The sequence below is a fragment of the Microtus pennsylvanicus genome, chromosome 12 (assembly GCF_037038515.1).
Source record: "Microtus pennsylvanicus isolate mMicPen1 chromosome 12, mMicPen1.hap1, whole genome shotgun sequence".
NCBI lineage: Eukaryota > Metazoa > Chordata > Mammalia > Rodentia > Cricetidae > Microtus > Microtus pennsylvanicus.
Window position 1 is genome coordinate 52265299 of NC_134590.1, and position 23920 is coordinate 52289218.

General features: G+C 35.7%; 1 protein-coding gene across 1 annotated transcript in view; it reads right to left on the bottom strand.

Annotated features, from left to right (window-relative positions):
- Ncapg (non-SMC condensin I complex subunit G) overlaps nt 1-23920 on the bottom strand; it is a 32908-nt gene that overhangs the window by 4818 nt on the left and 4170 nt on the right. Inside the window, exons 5-18 of the mRNA XM_075943630.1 lie at nt 23825-23909; nt 22591-22783; nt 22020-22169; nt 20152-20292; nt 18236-18359; nt 15111-15194; nt 14494-14673; nt 10013-10123; nt 8064-8183; nt 4399-4632; nt 2834-3015; nt 2251-2425; nt 487-648; nt 145-268 (exon numbers count right to left, since the gene is read on the bottom strand). Of these exons, the coding sequence (XP_075799745.1) occupies nt 145-268; nt 487-648; nt 2251-2425; nt 2834-3015; nt 4399-4632; nt 8064-8183; nt 10013-10123; nt 14494-14673; nt 15111-15194; nt 18236-18359; nt 20152-20292; nt 22020-22169; nt 22591-22783; nt 23825-23909 (2065 nt within the window). The remainder of the gene's footprint in view (nt 1-144; nt 269-486; nt 649-2250; nt 2426-2833; nt 3016-4398; nt 4633-8063; nt 8184-10012; nt 10124-14493; nt 14674-15110; nt 15195-18235; nt 18360-20151; nt 20293-22019; nt 22170-22590; nt 22784-23824; nt 23910-23920) is intronic.

A 23920-nucleotide genomic window follows, 5' to 3' on the forward strand; every position in this document is an offset into this window, starting at 1 on the left:
ATAAATACACATATAATAGCTTTTCCCAAGAGATTCAAAGAAAAAGATTCTTGTTCATTTCTTAAATTCAATCAAAACAGAATAAAATTCTCAGTAGAGATGAAAACTATAATTTCACAGATATTCAGGTGAGAATGTAATTACCATCTTCATTCTGAAGAGCTGTAGTCGTGTTGGTATCCTGTGCTTGGTCCTGTGCTTTAGTCCCTTTTTCTAACTGATTCTTGATTTTCTCCAAAGCTCTCAGACATGTTCTATCTGTTACTTGCTGGGGGGGTGGGGGAGATATAAAATAAATAAAAGTTATACGCCAATATCAAGTTGTTTGAAAACATTCTTAAAATTATATAAAATTCATGAAGGAAACAATTATTTCTAATGAACAGGTAAAATATATAATAACAGGTAATACTTAATACACCCATCTAAATTCCATTCTGATAAATAAGAACACAAACTACTTGAGAGTATTAAAAACTGTTTTACCTCCAGAATCTCATCCAATAGAAGCAGGAGATCTTTTGTAACACTGCTACTGAGTTCTATAGAACTCAAAGCTTTTGTATAAACCCGATTTTCTGGTTTGCATGGACTTCTGAGGATCTCATTACAAATTTTTATAGCCAAATTGTCATGTACTGTTAAGGCCTAAAAAATTAAAAAGAAAAATCTTTATAAAATGAGAATGCTTTATCATAATATAGTTCTATATATCAAAGAAAATATTTCTAACTATCTTGCAAAATGCTTAAACCTAAATTTTATCTCCTTGCCTCCAAAAGAAACTCCTTCCTTTATTAGACATAGTGGGTACTACGGTACAAAGAGCAGATCTATCCCTTTTAGGACTGAAGTATCAACCAGCTTTTAAAATGATCCAGGCTGATCAAAGTGGGCCTTTTCCAAACTCACACCACTGCCCTTAAAGGTCAATGCACACCTAATGACTAGCCAGCCAATGCAATAGGTACCACAGTGGTACTCATTTCAGTCCTGAGTAGCTCAAAAAAAAAAAAAAATCAACTGAAACTCCTATTTAAACTCCAATTCAATCTGACCTATGCCCCAGACTACATTGCTCACTCTCTCAGGCATTCTATCAAGTGTATTGTTACTCACACTTAAGATTGTAGACTTTTCTTGGATTTCATCATCTTTTGCCTCTCAAGCTTTCTCAAAATCTTCTCACCAGTTCGCCTCATATAACCATCAGTGTCCCTTAAATTCTTGGTTAACAGGTCTCATCCTATTAACTTTTTAATAACTAAGTCCATTTATACACCGACACAAGGCCAACTACAACCTTTGCAATTACATCTTTCCTATCTACTCAAACCACTTCTCCAATTCCAACCAGGCCCAATGCAGCCAGGTCTGATGATACACACCAGTAATTCTAACTACTTGGGAAGCCAAGCTGTTTAAGTACCTTAATAATGCCCTGTCTCAAAATAAAAAATAAAAAGAGGGCTGGGGATATAATCCAGCAGTAAAACAGTAGCCTAGCAGCAACAAGACCTTAGTTTAATTCCCAGAAATGCAAATAAAACTAACGATACACTCATCATTCTTATGACAAATCTTATATTTTCCTAAATTCCAAAAGCATTTGATGGCTCTTAACATATTTTGCTTCATATCCTTTTTAATATAATCTTCCTAGTACATAATGCTGTGACAAAGTAGTCACTAAATAACAAAAAATAAAATAACAATGCACAAACAGAACAAAACTGTCAACTTCCAGTTGGCATCTGAAATCATTAAGACATCAAATTTCTACATATTCAAGCAAATGTCATTAAAGAATTTGAAAATCCAGTTAAAATTAAATTACAGATGAGCTAGCAGTTGACCTGTATGCTCCACTTAAGAGCTTGAAATAAACTCTTGCCTTTAAATTGTCCTCATTACATTTGCGGATGTAATGAGTTTTAGATAACAGAGGTCATTACTTCAAGGATTACCACGCAAGGTGAGGAGAAAAGTAACGGAAATACTAAGTTTTAGTAACTTCTAGGTTGTGAAACATTTGCAATCATTATTTCTATTTTCATGATGTCTCCACATTTCCCCAACGATCTTTTTCGCCTTTTGGACCTGCTTTATAAGCCAGAAAAACAAAAACTTCAAAATATAAATGTAATTCATCACAATTTCAAAGACCCCAGCAGAGGGAATTCTTCAATCAAACAACAATGATCTTCATGCACATGTGGATGTACTTGCCACCCAGACTAACACACACACCTGATAATCTTGGGAATTCTTCCACTGAGGATTCAATATGCTTGGTCTTGTCAGATCAATGAGCAACTCAGCAACATTTGTGACATCTACTTCAGCTAAGGGAGATGACGCTGGGGCACTGGCCAGCGTTTGCAGAGTTGGAAAAAAGGCTTCTTCAAAGCATTCTTGATTTGTCCTATTGAAAAGCAATTTGAACTTTCAGTACAAGGCCAAGGACATCTGCCCTGCTAAAGACTTCAGATCCCTTTAACCTTTTTGGCCTTCCCTAACTTCAAACTTCTGAATAAAGTGATTTTATCAAAAAGATATACCAAAAACTCCATTTACTAGTATGTTGGCAAAACATTATTTAAGGGAAAAGTTTAATTCTAAAATATGCACAAAATGTATTTACTGAAGATAAGACATATTTCCATGCAGAAAAAGCTTTAAAAATCTGGTACTGTAAAATGTATGCTACGTTCTTACCATTCATCTACTGAAAGAAGGTGTATCAACAACAAAACGACATAGATATAATTCAGGTGTGCATCAGGGGGGGCTGAATCTGACTTCAAATAAGATTTTATCAAGGGCTCAATACCTGCTTGCAAAAGCAAACATGGGAAAAAACACGCCTAGACAATGTCGAAGTCGGACATCCTCTTCAGTCACAGGATTATACCATAACAAAATAAGACGAGAAAGAATCCTGCTGCTGACCAGAAGCCCAGAGAACATCAGCTTGGCTAATCCTTCTGCAGCTCCTGTCCTGAGTTCAGACACCTAGGAAAAATGACACTCAATCAGAAAGTTTTACCTCTAGTTTCTTTTGAAGGTTATGTGTGATATTTTAAGATAACTATCCAAAAATCATTAACTTTATCATGAATTTGATAAGAGTAGAAACACCATTGCAGGTTTGAAGCTAGTCTTGCCTACAAAGTAAATTATAAACTAACCTGGGTTACAGAATATGGCTGTCTCAAAAAACAGAACTAAAATAAAATACTTAGAGGATTACAATAAATAGTGGTCAGAGCCAAGTTTTGTAGTAAGATATAGCTATATTTAAAAAAAAAATCTCAAATCAATAACCTAAATTATGCCTCACTGAACAAGAAAAGAGCAAATCTGACTGTAAACAAGGTTTAGAATTAGGTAAGCAACAGAAAATATGGAGAAAGAAAATCAGACATCATAAGAAAACTATGGATGACTGTCACTTATGAAAACAGATGAAAAATTTTCCATCAAAATAGTAGCAAACCAAATTCATTAACACAGTGAAAGGGTCATGCATCATGGGCAAGCAGAATTTTATCACAGAAATGCACAGGTGGTGCATGCCACAATCAAATATGAATGTTACATACCATTATCAACAAATCAAAGATAAGAAAATCCCTCATGATCATATTGACTGAAGCAAAAGGAACATTCAGCAAAATTAAATTATCTTTTTATTAAAATACAAACACAAAATAGCCAGGGGTATAAGAATAGAAAGCAATCCTTTCAAAACGATAAAGGGCATTCATGAAAACCTTATAACCAATACCACATTTACTAACAAGATTCATAACTTTCACCTTAATACCAGGAATATAATAAGGACATCTGCTTCAGAAACCAAACACTGTACCAGAAGATGAAGTAGAGCAATTGAACAAGAAACAAAACACATGGCATTAATATTGTACCTATTCAGAAACAACAGTTTTACACAGAGGAAAAAAATCACAAGAATTCCCCTTTCCAAAGTTACTTGTTATTAAGCCAGTTCAATTCACAAATGTAAAGTTACACACACATATCTCAGCTGAATTTCTGTTCTGAGAACAGTGAACAATCCAAAAGGAAATTAAGAAAAAATATATATATATATAATAAAAATATTTTTAAAAACAGAAAACTGCCCATTTGCAATAGTATCTGTTCTAATTCATTTCTGTTACTATGTTAGAAACACTGTAACAAAGGAACCTTCAATTCTTTGCACACTAATTTGATAATGAAAACTAATAAGATGTAAAATTTAAATTTTAAACTAATATTTTTTAAAATAATATTGTGTCAAAGGTAAACTTTGGTAAAAATAAAATAGAGCTAAGAAGATAAACACAGGCTGCAAGTGTTTCATAACTGTAGAGCTGAATGATCCCCTACCTCGCTATCTAAGAAGTCAGTGAGGAGTTTGAGAACATTCTTAGCTGTGGTGGTCTCTTCAGCATCTTCTGCTTCTTCTTCTTCTTCTTCATCATCACTGTTTATGTCTGCACCTTCACACTGGACGGTCTTAGCTTTCTTAGTTTTAAATGGTTCAATCCCAAATGTCATCAGCTGGTCAATGATTGCCTTTAAAGCACTGATTTTTATTGTGACGTCATCAATTTGCAAAACCTACAATTAGAAACCCCCAAAAATTCAGCAAAACAACTTAATACTATATTCTAAGTAAAATTAGAATCTTTCCTAGTTAAATTTCAATGACAGTGTTAAGTAAAAACAAAACAACACTTTTCAGAATTATAATTAAAATTTCACTTTTAAAAAACAAATTATTTATTTATCTCATAATAGAACTTTAGTCATTAAATCAATCTTTGCAGTGGAAAAAGATTTTGAAGTCACAGTCTGGCTGGATTGTATTATTTCGTCCTTTGATAAGAAAAATAGAACTCAACTATGGTAAAATTTTATCATTTTCTAAGATCCAGAAAAAAACTGTATAATTATATGTAAACTGTTCTCTCTGCCTAGCAAACAAACAGAAACAAAAAAAACAGTACATTTTAATGAGTTTTAAACTTTATTACAATATCAGTACATTTACGTTCCTTTTAAGCAAAATTTTTCTCTTCACTTAAATTCAGATTTCATATAATGAATTAAGCTGTCAACGAGATGCTTCAATAAAGTAGTTTAGAGAGATGGCCTAGTTGCTTAAGTGCCTGTCAAACATAAGCATTTCAGATAACCAGCACGCACACAGGAAGCTAGTTACATAGCAGTGCACATCTATAACCCCACCGCTGGGGAACAGAGACAGGTGGATCCCTAGTGCTCATTGGCCAACCAACCTAACCAAATCAAGGAGGTCCTGGTTCAGTGAGCAATCCTTGTCTCAAAGTTAGACAGACTATAACCTGAGGAAGATACCCAACATAGATCTCTGCATATGTACACAAACAGTTTAAGTCTATCCTGAGAACTATACAGCAAAGTCCAAAACCATAGGGGGAAGAGATTCTGTTGTGAATTATTAACTATACTATTCAATGTAATTTTATCTTTAAAATAACCAAAAATCACCTCTATGTTGGTCAAATTAGTGTAGTTAGAAAAATGACTTATTTTCAAAACTGACAAGTGTTGTGGGAGCTCCTTCTGCTCCTTCAGCCAATAGCAGCTGAGATACCAGCCCATTGGGGCGTGGTCTCTCTCCCTTTAAAAAAAGCAGCCATTTCCCTGTTTACTCTCTGGCTTGGGCTCTACTTCTGGCGACTAGGCTCCCTTCCTGATTGTGCAAAGGGCTGTTGTCTGGGACGGTGATTTGTACGTTTTTCCCCCTTAAATAAATAACCATTCTATTAATCATAATTCCAAACTGGTGTGGGATTGTTTGTGACTTACGCCTTCAGACAAGAATTTCAAGAACATATCCACTACATGTTTTGAGAATGAATCCTGTAAATCTGACAAAACCAAATACTCTTAATATGTCATTTTGATGGCTCTCATAACTTCAGATACATTATTACCTCAGCATCCACAGTTTCCTTGTTACACTCATGCCCCTAATATGCAGCAATAGCTACCAATATTCAGTCCAAAGGAGATTCTAAGATGAAATAATTGCCCTCTTCTGATTTTACAACAAATCTTTATATATCAATTTTTATTATTAGCACTTAACAAGTTTTTCTAATCCCAGTATAGACATTTCACTCATCTAAAAATTGTCCAATGAAAGCCTTAAGAACACTTTGGTTTTTTTTTTTAAAAAAACAAAAAACAAAAAAACTTTCATAGAGCTGGGCATGGTGGTGCACACCTTTAACCTCAGCACTCGGGGACAGAGGCAGGCATACCTCTGAGTTCAAGGTCAATCTAGTCTATAAAATGAGGTCCAGGATAGCCAGGGCTACATAAAGGAACCCTGTCTCATAATATAAAGAAAAGTTAAAAAATAATCCAACCTTTATAAAGATACAAAATTGAATCTACTTAGTAGTTATCTTCTTTTGATCATAAACTCTTGTGAAAACTAAAAAAAGGCTAAACAATAAAAAATTTAAAAAATTAAAAACCACAACTCAGCATAGTATACAAAATATAGGCAAACTTCAGAAGTTTTCTCCCCTTCAATCAATCATCCACAAATACTTTTAACTTTAAAAACATGGTCAGACCCAACAATTTTATTAAGTGAGATAACTTAGACTATTGACTCCGGAGCCAACAGTATTTATAGGATGTATATAAGTGGGGTGGGGTTATGCTCAAGAAAAGATACACAGGACACATGTGACATTAAGGCAGAAGGGAGGTTATGAGAGGTAAAAGAATATGAGGCAGGAAGGCTACAGACAAAAGAATCAAAACCAAATAAATTTTCTTCCCTGAATCATTTATATTGGAAATCTCTATTTACAGGGTAAGTTCTTAGAAGATATGAACATCCTGCCAGCTCTTTCTCCTGATATCCATCACTTTGCTTAGACTTTCCTAGTGGTATGTCCTCCTGTTCCTTCAACAGGCAAAGCAAGGTACCACCCTAAGATCTTTCTCCTCTGCTCTTCTCTTCACTAAGAAGCTGAGATGTCTGAGGCGGAGAGGTTGCTCAGCAGTTAAGTGTTGGGTAATATTATTATCAGGTGTATGACTTTTGTTTATGCTGCATCTGTTTAACTCTGTGAAGCTGTGTTACTGTGCCTACCTAAAACACATGATCCTATTAAGAGATGAATGGCCAATAGTGAGGCAGAAGCAAGGATGAGTGGAGCTAGCAAGCAGAGAGAATAAATAGGAGAAATGAGTCAGAGGAGCAAAAGAACAAGGAAAAGAGGACATCAGGGGCCAGTCACCCAGCCAATCAGAGTAAGAAGGAAAGAAAGGTATACAGAAATAGAGAAAGATAAAAAGCCCAGAGGTAAAAGGTAGTCAGAATAATTTAAGAAAAATTGGCAAGAAACAAGCCAAGCTAAGGCTGGGCATTTATAACTAATAAGTCTTTCTGCGTGTAATTTATTTGGGAGCTGGGTGGTGGGCCCCCCATGGTGCATGTACACACACACACACACACACACACACAAACACACACACACGCACACACTACACACAGACAGATATACATAGAAAAATAAAATCTTTAAGAAAAAAAGGAACCGAGGTATTTATAAGGCTTGCTCTTTTAACTTTTCTCTATGATCCTGAATGTCAAAATATGACTAAGGCCACGTCAATGAAATAGTTCCTCACCCTCTTCTCATTCCTATTCCTGCTGCTACTACGCTCTATGCTATTGTTTCCCCTTCAGCACAGACTTAAGTGGGTTCTCTTTATCACTTACCTACTGTTTTTATCCTAAGCAGAGGACACTGACAGCAAATAGTATGCACTCATACATGGTACATGATCATCTTAAACTGTTATTTCAATCTCTTTCTATAAGAACATCTTGATAAGATATCAAGAAAAAACTGAATCCCTAAAGATTATTCACAATCATCAATAAGCATCTGAACACATCCAGAATATTAACATATGGCTAGAGATACAGAGTATTTCAGGAAACAGACACATGATTTTTGTCATAAAATCAATCCTACCTGTAAGAATAACATAAAGTGTTTACTTGCAACATCCTGACTCTGTAGTCCACAGCATCCCAAGCACAAAACAGCCAGATTTCTTACTACAGGATGAACACTTATTATTCCAGGAAGAATCTACAATGAAGTAAAAATTAAATTTTAACAAGGCAAAAAATTTACAATGCTATATTAAAATTAAGGTCAAATTGATGGTTTCCATATGATTTTGTAAGGCTATTTCATTTCCATACTATTACAGATATTAAAAAAGAAAGTTTTCAGTTAAAAAAATGAAAAGAGGTAATTATAAAGTTGATTAAACAGAACACAGAGAAATTTTCCCGTTTCAATATGTAACATTCCCACATCTGCTAAATCTGATTCAGATTCCCAATGCTAACAGAATGAGACAAAATTCCTTAATATAAGGTGTAGTCCTTCCTACACCCTCATTTCAGACATGCTTCACTGTGATTTTAGTATGTTCAACTGTCTGATTTTGATATCTCTTTTTCAGTATCACTCAACAGAAATAAAACAGAGGTCACAAACAGAAACTACATGTCATTTTGGTTATTTTAAAATCCACATTAAAGCAAAAAGAAATCAGTAAAAGTACTATTTTTTAATTAATTTATTTATTTATTATGTATATAATATTCTGTCTGTGTGTATGCCTGCGGGCCAGCAGAGGGCACCAGACCCCATTACAGATGGTTGTGAGCCACCATGTTGTTGCTGGGAATTGAACTCAGGACCTTTGGAAGAGCACGCAATGCTCTTAACCTCTGAGCCATCTCTCCAGCCCCCAAAAGTACTATTTTTAACATAGCATTAGATTAACATAGAGTTAATCCTATATATTCTAAATAGTGCTACAGAATGTAAATGATAAAAATTATTATACAAATTTTATACTCTTCCCTCTTTAAAACTGTTACTATATAAAAGGAGACTGCTCTTTCCTTCATTCCCAGCCACTCAGACCTGAATAACAGAAACTGTATTAATTACAACACTGATTGGCCAATTGCTTAGGTGTATTGCTTGCTAGCACTTATATCTTAAATTAACCAATTTCTATTAGTTTACATTTTAACACAAGGCTCGTGGTTTGTTACCTCTTGCTTCTTGGGAACCTACCTTAGGCAGCTACATAGCATCCCTTTGACTTTCTGTTTTGATTTGCTGCCTGGCTTTACTCTGCTAAGCCATTGGTCCAAAGAGCTTTATTCATTAACCAATAAATGCAACACATATACAGAAGACTTCCCACACTATTATTATAGTATGTATCAATCTAAACTAGTTTTTAATATTTACATATGGCTCTGGTTTTAAATGTTCTTCCCTCTCTTCACATATCTTAAGATATAACAGGATCATTCTCCTCAAATAGGTCAAACCCTGCAATTACTAAGTTAACTTGTGACCATTGAAATCTTCATAACCAGTGTCAATAGCCTAAGTAACTAATTTTTATATTTTAATTACAACACCTTTCTCCCCTTCCCTTTGCTCCTCTCATGTCCCCTATCACCCACTGCATGCGCCCCACACCCCTTAGAAATTGAGGGCCTCTTTGTTATTGTCACACACGAGCACATAAATATACATAGTATCTATTTTTTAACACTATTGCCCTCACTTGAGCAGAGGATTCAGGATAGCATTCTATATGTTTTATTTTTTATGTATACTATATTGTAAGCATTTTTCAGATAATATGCATTCAATGAACATATTCTAAAGAAACAGTTTATATTTTATTTTAAATGATGACTATAAAAATGCATTATCTTATTTATTCCTCATACTATGAAGTAGTCATTATGGATATACATAGTTCACTATTTATATTTATCAAATTTTTCAAATGGTAGACTTTTAATTACTTAAAGCACTAATAAACATAATATATAATAAGATAGAGGAGCATAAGGCCTCAGAGACCAACAGTGTACCAAAGATTCAATGATCCCATTCATGGTTGCACCAATTCCAGTTGAAATGGATATCTGCTTCAACAGTTCATAGCACAAAATAAGACACTTCTGTAATGTTTCAGCATCATTCTAAAATAAAGGACAAAATATCCAGCATTAGTAAGTATAACTTTTGCCTATCTCTTAAAGAATTGCTCTCTTGAGAGTTTTCTATGACAATAGTCACTCTTTGTTCCCTAGGCTATTTTATCCAAACATGCAATTCTATTTTTCATTTATGAGCTAGCCAAGTGTTATCTAAGAGTTTCCTGCTAGATTGAAACTGTCCATCCTAAGGGGGAGCTCCTTAAACAGAAGGTAAACAACTCAAAATAGATTCAGGAAATCACCCAAACTGACCAGAATCACAAGCCACCTGCAAAAACACCAGGCCAGCAGCCTGGAAGAAGCAGAAACCAGGTGAGTTGCCAGTTGGAAGATTAGAATAACTGAGGCACCTGGAAAAGACATCCTCCAACCTGATAAGCTATCTGCAGACTGTATAGATAGTATGCTCCAGGTTCCCAACTTTGTGAGCTGTCAGCAAGTCCAGAGTGGGCTTTGGTGATGCAGATGTCTATGAGTCATTTCTACTCCTATAAGTAATCTCTCACCCATATTTCTGTAAGTACCTCCAATAGAACTCATTGGTTCACCAAGTTGGATTTCAGTGGTATCTGTACTTTAGTTTATTGTGGGATCCCTATCTGAGTAAGAAGATGTGTGCACTGTATCTCCCTAGGAGAAGTTTTGTCACATAATAGCCAGCTGTTTTCAAAATTTCAACATCTTATATACAAGTATAAGACACTTCTTGAATGTTCCATGGGCTCCTTAAAGACAACACATGCAAATTGGAACTAACTCACTGCTAAGTTTCTAACGCATGCATTCTATCATATCATGACCATCTCTCTATTAAACTCGTTTCTCTCTTCTTCCTACTAACTCTTAAATAGCCCTGACACACATCTCTTCTATCTGTACTCACCATCACCTCATTCACAGGGCCCTCGTCTCAAGCTAAACTTCTAAAAGTCGGCCAAGCAATATGACTATCTAGGCTTTTATCACTCTCTATTTTCAAACAATACTAAACGTTCTAAGACAGAGTACTCATCCTACACTTTAAAATATCCCTGTATCCACCATCATCTCTGAATAATGTAGTTTTTTTAATATTGACTACCGGAGGCCTTTCATTTATCTGGTTCTTAATAGTTCCTCTGATTTATCTATTTTCTATCCAATCCTGTCTCCATGTAAACCTAAAGTTTTGAAGTAAAACAAGCACCTTTTTTAAACTCTGGGTCATCAAACATATCATTACAACATCTACATTTCCTTAACTACTCATTAAAGAGAGACAAGACAAAGTGTGTTAAACGTATAAATTCACAGTTAACTATTTAGGTTTGAAAGATAGTAGGATTTGGGGGCAATTAGAATAATGAATTCACATTTGTAAAGAACTTGAAGGGATAATCACCCAACTAGCTTACTACAGAAAAACCATCCTTTAACTTGTTAGTCTGTACTATGACTGATGATTAACCTGTAACAACTTGGATTAGGCTGAGAATCAGCTAGTAAACATTAGTAAAGCACATTATTGGATGTATCTGTGAGGGTTTTTTCAAAGACAAAGAAGGGAAGACCCACTCTGAATACAAGTGGCACCAACCCACAGGGTAGAAGCCTAAACAAGAATGCAAGGCAGGAAAGGAAAAAACAGCTTAGGCCTTTGGCTCCCTGTCAGTCAGGATGGAAGCCTTTGGGGGAATATTATTTTAAGGTGTGTTACTTTTGTTTATGCTGTGGAACATTTGTTTAATGGTGTAAAGATACATTGCTTTTGTTTGTGTTATATTTAACTCTGTAAAACTGTGATTCTTTGCCTGCCTAAAATACCTGATGGTCTAATAAAGAACTGAATGGCCAAGAGTGAGGTAGGAGCAAGGATAGGAGGGGCTGGCAGGCAGAGAGAATAAATAGAAAGAGCAACAAGGAAGAGGAGGACATCAGGGTCTGCCACCCAGCCAGCCATGGAGTCAGAGTGAAAGTAAGACATACAGAAGTAAGAAAAGGAAAAAGCCCAGAGGCAAAAGGTAATCAGATACTTAAGTTAAGAGAAGCTGTCTAGAAATAAACCAAGCTAAGGCTGGACATTCTCACTAATAAGCCTCTATGTGTAATTTATGTGGGAGTTGGGTGGTGGGACCCCAAAAGAGTAAAAAGAGTAACACATCACACAACAGGAGCCACTCTATTCTACCACATCCTCTCAACCCTAATATGTAGAAACCTCTGAACTATGAAACAAAAACAACAACAACAACAAAAAAATCCTCCTTCCCTCCCAACTGTTTTCTTAGCTAGTGTCTCATAACAAAGAAAAGCCGAGCATCTTCACATCTCAGGCTAATCTACTTCTTCCTCTGGGGAAACCAGTAGCATTTTACATATACACATTTCTCAATAAAGTTTCCGGTTTCCTGATATCACAACATCTATTACATTAGAATTATAATAGCCATGGCTCCCAAATAAGACAAAAAGACACTCAATATTCAAAGAAGTCAAGAGATTATTAATCAGGCAGACCACTTTTACAATGCTTTCCTTATCTTTGGGAAGAAAAAGCAGGCGGGGTTGGGACAGGGCTAGGAATCAAACCTAGGGCTTCCATGTGCTAGGCAGGCACTCTCATTACTGAGTTACCTCTCCATTGGATTTGTTAAAACAGGGCCTCACTTATATAGCCCAAGATGGCCTTGACCCAGGACTGAAAGCACTAATATTACAGATACACACCATCACTTTTTCAAACAGTTTCTTAATTTGAAATTTTATTTATTTATTTACTTACTTACTTATTTTTGGTTTTCCAAGACAGGGCTTCTCTGTAGCTTTGGAGCCTGTCCTGGAATTAGCTCTTGTAGACTAGGCTGGCCACAAACTCAGAGATCTGCCTGCCTCTGCCTCCCAAGTGTTTGGGATTAAAGGCATGTGCCACCACCACCCGGTTGTATTGTTTTAAATTTTGTTGTTGTTATTGTTGTCTCAAATTTAATAGGCTAGGATAAGCTACAGACTATAAATAAGCTACTGACCATAAAAATAAATGAGACATTCTCACTGGAAAGGTGAAGTGTCAGGTTAGCATATGTTTATAACTAGGGAGTTAAAGATGCACAATTAATTCTAGAACTCTCATACACAGTACGCTTGCTTGTTCAGCACTGTCTTAAGCACTACCCAAATCAAAAGTGAAATTATAGTCAGGTGGTGGTGGTGCATTGCTTTAATCACAACACTTGGAAGATAGAGGCAAAAGATCTCTGCGAGTTTGAGGCCAGTCTGGTCTGTAAAGCGAGTTCCAGGACAGCCAAGACCGTTACACGGAGAAATCCTTTCTCAAAAACAAAAAAAAAAAAACAAAAATAAGTGCAATTATAAGTATATTCAATACAAAGACAAGATCTTTAAAAACATAAAACACACAAACTGATACATTCTATCATATGCTAAAATAAATTGATGACCAAAGACATAATCCTTTTAAGAGAATTTGTCAAATGACTAAGTTAAAAAATAGAAAAACTTCAAATATTACTAAATATCAAGTGTTTCATTAAAAATAAATAACAAAGTTGTGACTAGGAAAATATTCAGTGGTTCTTAGTACTTGCTCTTCTTGCAGAGGACCAGATCCAGTCCTAGCACTTACATAGCAACTTGTAACCATCTAAAACTCCAGTTCTTGAGGATCTAATGTTCTCTTCTGACCACCAAGAGCACCAGGCATACACAATACACATACACACATGCAAACAAAATACTCATACACATAAATAAATTAAAAAAAAAAAAACAAAGCTGCTTGGTTTTTTTCTAACTACACAAATATCCATTTACCAAAGAAGATAAGTACTTCTTCACCAAAGATGTTTTATCCTAACAATAAAAAGGTCATGGACCTCCTTTCACAAAAGGGAAAGATAGATGCAATTCCTTTTTAAACCATTCACGGAAAATAAATAAAAAGGCCTAAGGAAATCACTAGAGGACTAGTTTTCTGAGAAGGAAGAACGTATTCAAATTAAACATGACAAAGGAACAAGTCCTAGCTATAAAAATTAAAGGTATTTTTCAAAGTCCAAAAATGTCAGTTGTGGTGTGGTGGCATAGACAAGAGGATGTCCATTAGTTCAAGACCAGCTTGGTCTACAAAGCAAGTTCCAGGCCAGTCAGGGCTATGTAAAGAGGTGGTTCAAACATCACAAGTCTAAAAATATAAAACGAAAGTTTCAAAATTAAAGTTTTTTTTTCATTTTAATTCATGGTATTGTCACAACTCCCTCCAAAGTAAATACATTTGGGTAGTTTAATGAATTAAAGAAAATAAGCTTGTTGATATAATACTAGTTAAAATTTAGTATTAAAAAAATGGCATATACCTTTTCTGTGTGAACTTCTTTAATTTCAAGTTGCTCTGTCTCTTTTAGCAGGTTTATTTTGGCATCTTCCAAAGTTTTTATCTCTTCTTTTAATTTTGATGCCTGGTCAAAATCCTGTACAGCAATGCAATTTTCCAAAGCTTCTTTAGCCTCAATAAGCTTAACTTTTATTTCAGCCATCTAAAAAAAGATAGAAATTGATCAGACACAAAAATTAACATGAAGCCGGGCGGTGGTGGCGCACGCCTTTAATCACAGCACTCGGGAGGCAGAGGCAGGTGGATCTCTGTGAGTTCGAGACCAGCCTGGTCTACAAGAGCTAGTTCCAGGACAGGCTCCAAAACCACAGAGAAACCCTGTCTCGAAAAACCAAAAAAAAAAAAAAAAAATTAACATGAAAATTTGTCACAATATCAAAAAGACTCAGGATTCAAGCAAACATAAGATTTCATTTTCCTGAAACACAGATCAGCAAATCTGTTGTAATCTGGTAATGATTTGCATACCCTTAGAGTATAACACTTAAAGACTTGATTTGATGAGAATATTTCTGAGAAGTCTAGCAGGAGGCAACAAGGACATCACTAAAGCATATCTTTGATTTAGAAGAGACTTACCTTGAGTTCCTTTTTTCTAGTATCAGATGGATCAACACGAACAGTAACGATGGGTGCACGAATCTCTGAGATAATTTCTGTGACCTGATAGCAGTAATTCAAAATACAAACTGTAATCCATGTTTAAACAAGCAAATGATAACAAATAGCTACACTACATCAAATTGTCATCTTGACAAGCAAATGTCATCTTTAAAAGACAGCAGAAGAATTAGATAAAGTCATACATACTCATTTGTTACACAATCCTAAGTAAAGACTGTGCTGGTTCATCTTGTCCACTTGATTGGACTTGGTATCACCTGATAGTCACCGTGGGTGTTTTCAGATACTCCCCAAGATGGTGACTCTTTTCGGTGAACAGCCCAGTAATACAGATGCAATAAAAGATCAACGCTACCTACCTGGAACAACTGCCTGTAAAGTGACTGTGCTTGAGAAGAGATAGCCTGCAAATGTTAATTAATCTACACCGCCAACCTGGCTATATTTGGAATCATTTAGGAGACACCCCTTTGGACATGTCAGTAAGGGTATTATTGAAGAGGTTTAACTGAGGGAAGACACAATCTAAATGTGGGCCTTACTATCCCACAGTCTAGGGAGCTACACTGAGTAAAAAGCCAAAAAGAAGTAACAACCTAACTGAGCATCAGATTCGCCTCTCTGCTTTCTGTGGACAAAATGTGACTGACCAATTGCCTCATCTTTTTCTCAGCACCATGACTTCCCCATCAAGACAGACTGTACCACCAAGGAAAAACAAACCCTCCCTCCCTCTCTCCTTTTCCTTCCCCCACTTCCTCCCCATGCTTCTTGACACTTGTATTAGTTACTTATTGCTGGGACAAAAACAAATGAAGGAAGGAACCATTCGTTTTGGTTCAGTATGAAACTAACAGTCTACCACTGAGGGGAGGGAATGAAAAAAAGAGAATGAAGCAGTCACATTGTACTAGCATCAAAAAGCAAAGTGAATGCTGGTTTACACTCTGTCAGCTCAGAACCTTAGCCCATAAAATGGTGTCATCATGTCTAACCCAATCTAGAAACTGTCTCACAAACATACCTAGGTCTGTCATCTAGTTTATTCTAAATCATGACAAGCTGATATGAATAACCATTACAACAGGCATTTGGCCATAGCAACAACACAGCAACTAATACAAAGATCGAACAATAAGACTGGAATAATCACCAGGTGGTGGTGGTAGCACATGCCTTTAATCCCAGCATTTGGGTGTGGTGCTATCTTGTTTGTACAAATAAAGTTTGCCTGAAGATCAGAGGGCAGAGCTAGTCACTAGCTAACCATAGAGTTCTGGAGGTCTGTACAGACAAAGAGGAAGTGATAAGGCGGGAGGAGATTGGAGTTCAGTCTCTTTTCTGCTGAGATGCTAAGTAGGAAAGGTGGCTATGGTTTGGTTCTTCATCTCTCTCATCTCTCAGCATTGACCCTATATCTGACTCTTGGCTTTTATTATTAACACCAATTAGAACTCATGCTACATTTTGGCACCCAATGTGGGACACAAACGCACAAAAGAGTCGCTTGTCTGTGGCTTTGCTCCCGCTAGAGTCACCACCAAGATGGCTAGGTTCTTCACTCTTAGTTCCTAAGCATCTAAGCGAGTTTGGGATTTTTGTCATTGCTGTTATTGCAGGCTCTCTGCAACAAACTCCACAGTCCAAACTCCACAGTCCAAACTCCACAGGCACCTGAGTTCCAACAGGACTTACCCTACCTAGACTGACTGGCTCTGCCTTCAGGCAGTCACGGCCCCAAGTGCTTCTTCTGGCACAATTCCGTGTGCATTTTTCAAATGTGGTACTATCTTGTTTGTAAAAATAAAGCTTACCTGAAAATCAGAGGGTAGAGCTAGTCACTAGCTAACAACAGAGGTCTGGAGGTCTGTACAGACAGACAGGAAGTGATATGGTTAACTAGCAGCAAGCTTTATTTATACAAACAAGGTATCACCACACTTGGAGGTACAGGCAAGAGGGTCTCTGTGAGTTTAAGGCCAGCCTGGTATACAGAGCTAGTTCCAGGACAGTTAAGACTACACAAAAAGAAACCCTATCTCAAAATAAATAAATAAAAATAAAAACAAAAAGCCAAATGAGCAAACAAAAAAACTTAACAGTTTAATCAGATGTATTATTTGACTAAAAAGTAATAATTTAAGTCATATGGTCACTAAAGACAAATTATCACTAATGCAGTATTTAAAAAGTAGAAAAACTGAATTATTGTACCCTAAGATTACTCTCTATAATCTAAAATTTTTAACTCCTTCAGTTCTGTGGAAGTTCAATTAAAAAAAAAAGAAACAAATTTTTTTTTCTTCCTTTAGTACATAATATATAAGCAATAAGCAATGATAATAATGACTTTCCTTTCAGAGTCACTTGGAATTCACTAGTTCAGAAAAAAGGTGCCTCCCATCTGAATAAGGAAATCCTAGATAACCACTAATTAGGAATTGGTATAGGAAGATGGGGAGGGGGAGGGTAGGGAGGCAGGTGAAGGGGAGGGAGGGAGAGCTAGGGCTGACATGTAAAATAAAAAATAAATTTTTTAATAAAAAATATGAAAAAAAGCTAAAAATATATGTAAGGAGAGATCTGGACAAACTAATTTTGAACCAACAAGCAATTGGTTTTTAATAACCAACACAAAAGTATTTCTTTTTGCTAACTTTCCCCAAGGGGTTAGACCTCATTTCTGGAACTACTATAGCATATTCAACAGACTTGTGTATCTATCAAACACTTCATTACTAAAAGTATACATCAGGTTTTTTACAAAAAAAGGTTTTGCAGATACGTAAAATAAGGCTAAAAACTTACCCAACACTACAAAATGAGGAATACATAGCTCAAGTCTTCCTTCAACACACTAGTTCCCAATTGTTCCCTCCTCCCAGACCTGCTGCACTGATTCAACAGGCATGCTAAGTAAAGAAGTGTCTTAAACTGTAAGAAAAACGCGCTCTTCTTCCTTTTTGCAACATGTTGGACAACACTAAAACAATCAAAGGCAAGGGTGCTAAAGAGAAATTGTGACTCTTGGATGTCACTGATCAAAGTTTCTTAACTATATCAAAAAGAAAGACACTTACAATCTGTATCCTTTTATTATCATCTAAGATGATGTGGAGGAGTATCTCAACAATAAAAGTAACTAAGGAAATTGGTGTTGTAGGCAGTGTAAGAGTCTCCTGCAAAATAGCCAGCAGTCGTTTCCTGTAATCAAAAAGATCTTTTTAAACTACCACTCCGAAAAAATACATTATTTATATTTTTAAACATTTTTTCTTTATTTTCTGTGTGCATACATGAGAGGGCACATGCCTAGAACTGACTGTGGAGATCAGAAAAGAAATTACAGGAATTAGTTTTCCCCTTCTACCCTGAGGGTTCCGAGAATCAAATGAAAGTCATCGGGTTTGACAGCAAGCACCTTTAACCCCTGGGCCATCTTGCCAACTGAAAATACATTTTTCTCTAACACTTCTCTTTACATCTGTTTTAGTTTTTACTTCTGTTTACAAATATAAGTATAAAACTCCATACATACAAACTTTAGGTTAAAAAAAAAACCCTCTTATTCTCCAACTGATTTAAAAATACACATATAAATTATATTTTTATACCTTGATCTTAAATTAACAAAAATTGGGGGGGGGGGGGGTGAATCAAATCTTCTAGAAAGCACTACTTGCTCTCTTTGCAATAAATATTTTAAACCAAAAACTTGGAAATTACTTACTCTGAGGAATTATACTAGGATTATATACATATATACTCACAGAAACATGCATACATACGCAATCATGTGCCACATAATGATGTTTGAGTAAACATTAGGCCACATACCCAATGGAAGTCCCAGAAAATCATTATAGAGTATAAAAATCATTATATATCAAATGCTTAATAACCCTAATAATGCTGTACGTAAATGCCATTTCTCTAGTAATGCTGGTGTAAACAAACATAAACTGCCATACATGTAAGAGTATAGTATATGCAATTATATACAACACATCATACTTAATGTTAAATGACTGCTACTGGTTTATATAATTATCACAATTATATGGTAATCTTTACCTTTACCATAGCATATACTCAGCATACTACTACTATGAAAGTTATATTTGCAACAGCCTCATACATACTTTGTCATCTTCTAATTATATACCAAAAGACCACAATGAACAATTAACCTATAACATCTAAATTTATATACTATGCTTGTACACCAACAAAATCACCTAACATATTTCTCAGATTAAACCCTGACATTAATTAACTAACTATGTGTATAAATACGTTTCAAAATACAGAAATGGGAAAGAGAAAATTTTATAGCACTTCTAGATTAGATAGATCTTGTCATACTGTAACAAACTGTATTTAAACGTAGGGATTTAGCCAGGGAGTTAAGAGGCTCTCTAGACAAGACTTGGCTGTTACACTCATGAGCTCACGGCAGCTGTGGTTATCGGCAGGTGACCTGCAGCCAACACTCCAGTGAAGATGGGGTGAGGGCTCCTTAGACCCTACCACCCCCCAGCTGAGAAGCTACCACAGTAGATAGCTACTAGGGGAGGGAGAATCATTTTTCTTCTGGAGTGCACTTTGTGGAATGCTGCCCATAATGGGGAAGCAGGAGCTCAGGGTAGAAGGAACATGTTGAGAATCAAAAGTCTTGAGAGGGATATGAAATTATTCAATAAAAATTATTCTTTAAAAAGCCTGATTAACTTTGAGACCAGCCTGGTCTACAAGAGCTAGTTCCAGGACAGGCTCCAAAGCCACAGAAAAACCCTGTCTCAAAAAAACAAAACAAAACAAAACAAAAAAAAAAAAACAAACAAAAAAAACCCTGATTAACCAGAGGATAGATCATCATCATTTATAGTTACACTAAAATTAAAATCAGAATTATCTTTTAAAAATTAAACCAAGGTAGGTTACTAAATAAATGAAATTAAAAGAAATTAGATCAAATGTTAACATTTAGACATACCTTCCTCCTTCTTCACTGGTATCCAGAGATTTTATAATAAGAATCAATTGCTGACATATAAATTCTCTTGTTATCAAATTTCCAATGAAGGTAAAATCACCTCTCTGTTCTTCATTAACTACTGGGAAGCTCTGGACGTAACTAAAATAAGTAGAATAAAGTAGATATAACTCAGTGGAAGTGCACTTACAAAGCACACAAGGCACTCAAAATAGTGTTGTAATACCACATACCTACAAATAATGATTTTATATACAGATCAAAAAAAATAAAACCCAGAAAACAGTGTGTGTGTGAGTGTGTGTGTGTGTGTGTAAAATATGCTCTGTTTTCAAAAGGAAACTTACATGTGCATTTAAAACACGTAGAGAAAAAGATTTGAAAATGCACACTCTAATATTTCGTTGTTAACTCTACAATGATTGATGGGACTGAGGATAAAAGAATAAATTTACCTCTACATTTAAATTTTAAGTATTTAATATAATTTTACAGTGAAGTAGAAATTATATTGTCTTAGTTGGGTGTCTATTATGATAAAACATCATGACAAAAAGCAACTTGGGGAAGAAATGGTTTATTTCCTGTTTCACACTACAGTCCATCACTGAAACAAGTTACATCAAAAACTCAAACAGGGCAGGAACCTAGCAGCAGGAGCTGATGTAGAGGTCATGGAGAAATGCTTGTTCCCCATGGCATGCTCTGCCTGTTTTCTTATAGAACCAGGACCACCAGCCCAAGAATAGTAAGCTATGCCCTTCCAAATCAACCATCAATCAAGAAAATGGACCATCACAGGCCAATCTAGTGGGAGCATTACTCCAATTGAGGTTCCCTCTCCCAAAATGCTGAGGTCAAGTTGACATATAATTTAGGATAGATAATTTAGGAAAATAAAATTTTAAAAGTAAGTTGTTTTATTTAGTGTATTATTAATCAAAAAAGACATTAAACTAAAACTAGCCATATATTACTATCCTATGATTCTGACAGTAATCCATGCACCAAATCTAACCATCATACCTGTTTTTGTACAGCTTACAAAGAACAATGTAGTGGCACTTCATTTGTATTTTAATAAATAAAACTTGTCTGAGGATCAGAAAAGTAAAACCAGCCACCAATTACACACTCTTTTAATCTCAGCAGACACACTAGCTTGCCATAGAAACCAGAAACAGTGGTAAACGCTTTTAATCCCAGAATTAGAAAGGATTATAAAATGGGAGGCGATAGCTTGATGAGTCAGTCTCGTTCTGAGATTCCTGGAGGCAGGATCACCATTTTCAGACTGAGATAGAGGTAAGAGCCAGTGGCTGGCTATTTTGCTTTTCTGACCTTCAGGCTGCACCCCAATTTCTCTCTCTGAGTTTTTATTAATCGTGCTTCAAAATAATTTTTAAGAATTTCATCATGGCCAGGCAGTGGTGGCGCATGCCTTTAATCCCAGCACCCGGGAAGCAGAGGCAGGTGGATTTCTGTGAGTTCGAGGCCACAAGAGGTCTACAAGAGCTAGTTCCAGGCAGGCTCTAAAACTCCAGCAAAACCCTATCTTGGGGGGAAAAAAATTCCTCATATGTGAATATTAGATAAAATTCAATCAAGAAAAAAAGTTTTATCAGGGAAAGCCACACTAATCAGCTGCTAATGTTGAGTCACTGAGACAGGGATAGTATACACACACATTCAATATACTAACCACACAACAGACTCTTGAGAAACACTCAATGAACACACCCATTTATACCTACTCAAATACAACAGTTTTTTAAAAACTTTTTTCCAACGATGACTTTAAATAAGAGGGCTATGAGATCGGCACATCAGCAATGTAAGTACAGTTCAAACCAAAAGAAAACTTTTACCTCAGTAAATACTCTGCATATACTACAGGCTCTGGCAAAATCTGCTCTAAAAACTCTTCACCTTCATCTCCTTTTGATTTCAAATATTCACAAAGGGTGCGCCAATACAAAGCAAATTCAGGAGTTAATGTTTCCACTGGAATCAACTTCCTTCATTTAGAAGAGAATAAGAGAGCATTATTTTTACGGGCAGTTGGAAAGCAGAACAAAAATTGGAATAAAGTATAGATTTCCTTCAATAACTAAGTATTTTTAATTACTAAGTCAATAAATGACCCATCGAAAAAATTATTAAAAGAAACTTAAGATGCTTCAAATAAGCTTAATGTGACAAGAATGTACATTTGGGGATGTTTTCACAGTAAATGTAACACAAAAATAAAATTACAAAATGAAAGGGCACAAATGAAGCGGTAGTTGACAAAAAATAATGAGTTCTTGTAGCAGAGGGAAAAAAGACATTCATTAAAGAAACGAGGCACAGATAAAAGGTACTGATGAAATCTGAGAGTACAAGGAGGGAAAACCAATTATAATTGTGGAAGCTCGATTTAAATACTTTATTATATACCTGTCATCATTGCTTTTACAGATTCCGACCAGTTCACTGAGAGGAGTCACTGAGAATAAGGAATTAAGAACAGAGACTGCCACATCAAAAGAATTTTCCACATCTAACCGATGAAGTAACTCCAAGATATTTCCTTCGGTGAAGCGCAGCCAGCCTTGGAGAAGATGCTTCTGCACTGCTTGTCTAACAGCATCTGGGGAGTCATTTCAGACAGGTAAACAATGTACACTCTAGACTTTCCCCCACTATCCCCATTTTAATTTTTTATTGAGTCAATGTTAACACTGATATTAACAATACAAACAGACTATAGGTAGAACAAAACATGCTAACAAAAGATGCAGAATTACTAAGTCATGATAATGCCTATTTCAAAATACATATGGGAGTTCAGCAGTAAAAACCTAACTCCTATATAGCCGAATAAAAAATCCTTCATATTGCCTCCTCACTGAATATCAAGCATCAGAATATAAGAAATCTACTACTTCACTTGCTGACTTCTATTATATGAATTCAACTTGCAGTATTGAAATCACAACATACTTTACTAAACAAATTTTATTTATATCATTTAAGGCAGTGGTTCCCAACCTTCCTAATTCTACAACCCTTTAATACAGTTCTTCATGTCGGGGTGACGCCCAAACATGAAATTATTTTCACTGCTACTTCATAACTGTAATTTTGCTACTGTTATGAATTATAATGTAAAGATTTGTTTTCAGACCCCCAAAGAGGTTGTGACCCACAGGTTGAGAGTTGCTGACTTAAAAGCATCGTCAGTCCTCTGACAATATTCACAAACTCAAGTTTGCTTTCTTGGTACAGCAAAACTGAGACTAAATGTTTCATGAGAGCCAACCAAGAATTTTTAGAACATCTTTCATATAAGGAGATCTTCTAGTTTGACCTATAAGAAGGGTGGGGTATTATACAGGGCTGCTCATTCCTGTTGTTTCTCATGCACAGAACACATTTATGTATTACAGAGAATCACAATAATACTGTCTAAGAAAGACGGGATATAAAAGGAAAGATTCTGTCAGACTTCTGAAAAAAGCAACCACATAGAATTTAGAATAGTCTTTCCCTCCCTAAAGCAGAAAAGTCTAAAAAATATGCCTTGTTCCTTCAAAATACCAAGGCCTTTAACATCAAAGTGTTTCATCAAATTTATGGAAACGATAGTTTTATTAACATCAAGTCTGACTTACAAAAATGTGTATCTTACCTGACCTGTCATTAAGACCTTGTTGAAGAAGCAGTACTCTCTGAGCAATGGACATAGCTTTTATATGAACTTTTTCAGCTAACACCTTAAAAAGGT